Genomic DNA, 6901 nt, shown 5'->3' on the forward strand with positions numbered 1-6901 from the left:
GCTGGAAAAAGGGGGAGAAATTATCATGAATAAGAGTCATCAGGAAGTTTTTATTAGGTGAGATTTGACTTAGTAAAGGGTATAGTATGGATAAATAGAATATGTGGAGGCAGGATTGAACAGTATAGACTGCAGCGGTTCTCAACCTGTGGGTTGAGAACAATGAAAATACATCCTGCCTATCAAATATTTACATTATGATTCATAACAGCAGCAACATTACAGTTATGAAGTAGCAACGAAAATAATTTTATGGTTGGGTCACAACATGAGGAGCTGTATTAAAGGGTCGCGGCATCAGGAAGGTTGAGAGCCACTGGTTCAGGCCTTTGTCACTGGGATCCTGCTGCTGTGTCCGGTGCACCTGTTCGACTTGACCTTCACCTGGTGGTTTTCATTCCCAGCCTCTGCTGCCTGGTTTCATCCATCACACCATTTCCCACTCGGTCCATCGAAGCAGGGTTCGAGTTGTTTCCCAAAGGGCCTCTGGACTCCATCAAACTCAGGGTTGCGCTGGGCACAGCTCTAAGTGCCTGACAGTGAGGGGGCTGCCCAGACACCTTCCGGGAAGGTGTTGCTTAATGCCACTGGCTGACCCGGGGCTGGGTTCTGGCTGGCCATGTAGCTTATTAAGAGAGACGCATGCTTAGGAAACAGAGAGGAGCAATTATGTAAGTACACGCGGGGAAATAAACTTAGCTCACAGACATCCTGCTCTGCCGATGGCTTTCGCCCTTTTTCTGTAGGGCCTCTTCCAAGTGAAACCATACAGAGCCCCCAAGTCCGAAACAGGGGGCACCTGGGTGTGGGAGCAGACTTTCCGGCTCTCCCAGCCTCCCCCTCTGTGGGGGGCTAGAATTCTCGGAGCGGAACTCAGAAGTCGCCACCCTGTGCCGGAGAGAAGAGATGCGGGAGTGAAGGCCTGCATTGCCTGTTGTCACCTCCTCCAGAGCCCAGCCAGGTAGCCCCTGGCCGCCGGGGTCAGCCTCCCCGCCACCGCTCTTAGATGCAAAGCAAACGTGTGCAGAGGCCTCAGCCCCTCCTGGATGTAATCTGCCCTCCCCTGCCCCGCAGCCCAGGCTTTACCGGCCACCAGTCATCTTTCTGATTCACGTCTGACTGTCACTCCTGACATTCCCTCTCTGGCTCACCATCCCCCATAGGATGCAGGCCTTGGGCACACGGCTTTCCTCCGCCTGTGCCTGCACCCCTGTGGGCCCTCTCTACTCGCCAGAAACACCTGCTGGTGGGTTCTCCCACCCGCTTCAGCACCCCGCCTCCCAGCCACCCACACACTCCTGCTTCAGCCCTGGATTCAGGCTACAGGTCCCCCATAAAACCTCCCGTTTCCTGCTTCTCAGTCCCACCCCCACCTCCCCTCCCTGCTCCAGAGTTGGGGTTCACCTTCCTCTGGTGCACCTTGACCTTTGGTCTACTTGTCTCCTCCACTTGGGTGGAAACTCCTTTGGGGAGAGGTGTTGGGGGGAGAGGCCTTCACGTTCCCACTCCCCCAGCAGGTGCCTGACCCGAAAGGCGGTCACTTTTGAATGAATGAATCCTCGTTACCAATAAATGCGTCCGTCCCGATGCAGATGCCAGTTAGTAAATGCATCGGCTCCAAGTTAATAAAAGCGGAAATGGTTGCCCAAAGCCTCGAGCCTTTCAGTACATCTAGCGAAGCCAGTGGCCGGGTTTAAAGGCAGGTTCTGTGTGTCGAGGCCCCTGGAGCCCCCGCTGTTCTGTGGGAGTCTTTCCACCCGACTGGATGGCCTTGCACTTGTGTGAACAGTGCCAGGGTTTGGCGTTGGCTGTGCTCACAACACGGGGGCAGGTGTGGTCATGGGAGGGGCGTGTGTGTGAGGTGTGCGTGTGACAGATGGCTGGCTCTTTGAATGATCTGCTCACTTGTGAACATTGTCTTTCTGCAGGTGATGTGTCACCAATCAGTATGTCTCCCATCAGTCAATCTCAGTTCATTCCACTCGGGGAAATCCTTTGCTTGGCCATCTCAGCAATGAACTCGGCACGAAAACCCGTCACCCAAGAGGCCCTGATGGAGCACCTGACCACGTGCTTCCCAGGTAATGGGAGAAGCAGGGAGCCCTTGCCATGCGGACGTGGGCTCTGGCTGCGCCCAGACTGCGCATGGACGCATCCTCTCGTGTTTGAATCTAACGGGGAAACATCGTTGCCAAAAGTGACCAGGAACTTTTCTTAGTTAAGTAATTAAACATTAAGGCACCTGGGTTACTTCCAAAATAATTTGCCTTCTTCAGCTGTAATACTTTTTTAATTGGCACTGAGCAAAAGAAATTAAATTGGGATCCGTGAGGAATTCTGGCAAAAACTCCCGAGATTCCATTCAACCTTTGCAACACAACGTTCTTTAAATACATGAACATCATGAGTCCTGGGAGCAAGTCAGAAACAACTGAAAATTTTAGTCCTAAGGGATTAAACTACAGAGAGAGAGAGAGAGAGAGAGAGAGAGAGAGAGAGGAGAGAGGTCACGATAAATGTATCTGGCATGTTTACGTCATGGCCTGATGAGTTTTAAGAACATGGCATTTGGTAAATTAGTTAAGATCTCATTATGACAGAAAAAATGAAATGTTTTCTCTTAACTGTTATAATAAGACAGTGACCCAGCTGCTGTGTGGGTGGCCTTGGCTGCCCTCGGTGCTGGAAGCTCTTAGGAATGGGGAGGAGCTAAAGACTGTGGGCCCATCTCCAGGAGGCAGCTCACTTCTCAGCCCCACTATGTTATCCCCTCTCCTCCAAAAAGTAAGGCCCTGCCAGAGTTGCCAAACCTTCTGCTTCTTCAAGAGAATCTGGAAATGCAGTTTTATGGGGCGTCTCTACGTCATCCTAAGTATTGGCAGTCGTGTGCGTGTAGATTTTACCCCGGGTGTGCAGATGACACGCAAGCCAAGGAAAACACATTATTGGGCCATCAGTTTGTCAGCTTGGCTTGGATGCAACCACTACCTCGATGGAAATAGAGCTTACTGACGTTAAGCCCAGACGCTTCACATCTTTTTCATTCAACTGACCAGAGACCTTAGTAAATACAGGGTGTCCCCCAAAAACGTATACACACTTTGAATGCTCATAAAGTCAGTGTTTATTAACATGCAGTTCGTTTTCAACACTTAAAAGAACCTACAGAAATGAATAATTTTTTTGTCAGTGCCTGTTTTCAAACTCATGACCGTCTGGTCCAGGCACTGCTGATAACTCGAAGCAATGGAATCGCAATCATCAACAATCACTTCGCTCGATACTTGTGTGCCCTCAATTCGTTGACTGTGCTGGTTTTGTACCATAAACTGTATCTTTTATGTGTCCCCATAAAAAAAAAAGTCTACTGGCACTTTAGGATAAATTTTCTTTGTTCAAAGCTTAGTCTGCCTTCACCCATTATTTCAAATCAGTTACACCCGAAAAGGAGTATAAAATAAGTGAGTTATCAGCTGTTAAAGTGTGTATACATTTTTTGGGACACCCTATATAAGCTGTTGGTTGTATCAGTTAGTGTTTGCTGCACAAAAGCTGGGTAACAAACAATCACGGAACATCAGTGGCATTCAGCAATAAACATTTATTTAGCTCCAGGAGTCAGCTGATTCAGACGGTGGCTCCTCTCCACCTGCACCCCATCCTCTCAAGCAGAGTCCTGTGCTGTCTATTGGGGTGGCAGATGCACAAGAAAGCCCAGCTATTTGCACAAGGGTTCGTCAGCCCTTTGGTGATGTCACACCCAGTCACACGTCTTTGGCCAAACTCACAGTCCAGGCGTGGGAAGTGCACATCACCATGGGGAGGGCAGAAAGACTGCTCCCAAATGAAGCAGGGATTGACCAGATTGAGTCTCCCCACTTTTCCTGGTGATGTGTTCCCCTCTGCCAGTTTCTCAGTTAATGTGTGTGAAATGATGTGTAATGTTTAAAAACTCTAACACAGTGGTTCTCAACCTTCCTAATGCCGCGACCCTTTCATACAGTTCCTCATGTTGTGGTGACCCCCAACCATAAAATTATTTCCGTTGCTACTTCATAACTGTAATGTGGCTACTGTTATGAATCGTAATGTAAATACCTGATATGCAGGATGTATTTTCATTGTTACAAATTGAACATAATTAAAGCAGAGTGATTAGTCACAAAAACAACATGTAATTATATATGTGTTTTCCGATGGTCTTAGGCGACCCCTGTGAAAGTGTCATTCAACCCCCAAAGGGGTCGCAACCCACAGGTTGAGAACCGCTGCTCTAACAGGATCCCACCCTGGGAACCTATGAATTGTCTTAAGTTTTATACCATTTTCCCATCTCTGATTGTCTCTCCTTGTTAACTTCCAGGCAAACCCGTTTCCTTTCAGTAGAAAGGTGAGAGAGGGGTTAGGTTGGGTGGAAAGCTGGTCTTTGTTGTTTGAGCCTCAAAACCTGATTTCCTGATGAACTTTGGGGGTAGAATCAGAAAGTGATGGGACAAGTAGGTGTTAACAGTATCCACGCAAACATACCCCTTTCAGGTGACAGGTGACCCCCATGGATTTCTAGTGGCTTTCAAAGACAATTCAGAAGGTCAGTCATTATACTTGGGGGGCTTACAAATAAGATTATCATCATCAATACCAGTGGCTTTCAGGGAAGGCTTATGAAATGCACAGGTAGAAGGCTGGGAAATGACTGAACAGGGAATGTTTCCAGGGTTATTGGTTTTTTTTAATTAAACATTTTTTGATCGATATACTTCCAGATACAAAACATAAACACTTTAGATGTAAAGTCTCTATGGAAACGCTTTCTTATTCCTCCACTTGGGAAGTCAGGGAGCTTATTCCTAATGGTAAGGCATGATTACAGTGTACTCACGATTCTGTATAGTTTTGTAAGGGCTCTGAGATCATCACTTGGAAGGCCTCCAATCAGCAAATTCTAGAATACAGGTAAATTTTTGTTTTGTAGTAATAGCCATTTTTATGAATTGGGCCTTTTCCTGTAATATAACAGCATAGTAAACTCAATCGTGAAGCCTTAAAAATGAAACTTACCTTTTTTTTTGGAAAAACTTATTTGTATTTTAATTTTTTGTTTTCATTGATGAGAGAGAGAGAGAGAGATTTGCTGTTTCAGTTACTTACGAATTCATTGGTTGATGCTGTATGTGTCCTGACCGGTGATTGAACCCACAACCTTGGAGTATTGGGATGATGCTCTAACCACCTGAGCTACCCAGCCAGGGCTGCTGCTTTCTGTTTTAGCATTGACTGCACGGGTGCTGCTGTGTGAGATACCCTGTTTTACATGTGGTTTTGTCCTCTGGGTGGCCGTGCCGCGCAGCTCCTGGGGTGTCATTCATGAGACGGCAGTGTAAGCGGGGCCTATTCTCAGGAGCTGAATTCTGCGTGAAGCTGTTCTGACTGTTAATGGGGCGTAGCAGCTCTTTATAAGTTGCTTTCTCTTGTGTACAGGCAGTTTTTGTTGTATGCAGGCGCTCAAGAATTGCATAGATAAGGTTTGGGTTCTATCACTAATTCACCTGGAATTTGTTTTTATTTTGTGCAGAAACTCTCATGAAATTTAGGGGGAACATTGCAATTATCCTGGCCTTGGAATCATTTGCGTGAAAACCAGTGTGCGTTTCCCAAGAGTAGAGCCTAGATTGAAAGTAAGCATGCGGGCCCACAATGAGACAATTCTATGAAATAATACCTTCTTCGTAGGCACTGTTACCTTGTCCACCTGGTCACTAAGGGTGCCTCCTGAAGGCGGTAACGAAACAGGTGGGGTGCTACATCTCATTCATGGCCTCTCTCCCCTTGAGAACCCCTGGCCGTCACCTAATGCTTTCGTTCCCCACCTTCACCGTTTGGAAGGATTGGGGGAACTTACCCTTCTCAGCTTACCCAGCTGTTCTGGGTTGCTATACAGTGTCCTTTGAAGGTAATCTAGGTTTCCATGGGTCTTGACCCAAAGTTGAGACTACTCATAGCTAATATGTATCGAGAACTCACTATATGTCGGGCACTGTTGTACGTACATTACACTCATTTAAACTCACAACTCTGTGAGCATAGGTGCTATTACGATCCACATTTTGATGGTAGTAAATAGAGGTTAAGAAGATACCAATCGTATTGGTTTTGTAGAGCAGCTACAACATGGTACAGGTGGCTTAAACGACAGAAATGTATTGTCTTACAGTTCTGGAGGCTCGGAGTCCGACACCAGGTGTCGGTAGAGTTGGCTGGTTCCCTCTGAAGCTGAGGGACAAATCTGCTCCAGGACACTGTCCTTGGCTGGCAGACAGCTGTCTTCTCCTGGGGTCTCCTGCCACTGTCTTCTCTATGCATGTCTCTATGTCCAAACTTCTCCTCTAAAGATGGCACCTGGCATATTGGATGAGGGCCCACCTAGTGACCTCATGTTAACCTGATTATCTCTAGAAAGACACCCATCTGCAAGTAAGGTCGCATTCTGAGGTGCTGGGAGGTAGGCAGAGGGTGGGGGGCATGATTCAACCAGTCACATCAATGAACAGCGATGGATTTCTAGCCAGCAGCCTGGCCCTGGAGCCCAAGCATTCTGTCTCCACTGAAATTGCCATTTCCGTGGGTCAGACTCGGTTGAATATCAGCAGTATGATCCAACCTGACCTGCTTCCAGATTACCGTCATGCACCTCATAGGATATTTGGTCAGTGACAGACCGACAGACCGTGTATAGGATGGTGGTCCCATAAGGTTACAATGGAGCTGAATTTCTGTAAGAAATGGAAGGACATGTGGTTCAGTGCCGGGGTCCAGCCCCAGCAGGTCCAGGGGTCCCCAAAGGTGTGGACGGAGTCGGCGAAGAAGGAATGACACGGAGACAGCGTTCAGTTGATCAGCAGCC

General features: G+C 47.6%; 1 protein-coding gene across 2 annotated transcripts in view; it reads left to right on the plus strand.

Annotated features, from left to right (window-relative positions):
- The window catches only part of STOX2 (storkhead box 2), a 127248-nt gene that overhangs the window by 103665 nt on the left and 16682 nt on the right, over positions 1-6901 (plus strand). For both annotated transcript variants that reach the window (XR_001515346.1, XM_006772664.2), the window contains exon 2: positions 1929-2081. Coding sequence is in view for 1 of the 2 variants with exons in the window: in XM_006772664.2 (XP_006772727.1) it covers positions 1929-2081 (153 nt within the window). In the remaining variant the exon portion in view is untranslated. The remainder of the gene's footprint in view (positions 1-1928; positions 2082-6901) is intronic.

This window comes from Myotis davidii, unplaced genomic scaffold (genome assembly GCF_000327345.1).
Source record: "Myotis davidii unplaced genomic scaffold, ASM32734v1 scaffold184, whole genome shotgun sequence".
NCBI classification, from domain to species: domain Eukaryota; kingdom Metazoa; phylum Chordata; class Mammalia; order Chiroptera; family Vespertilionidae; genus Myotis; species Myotis davidii.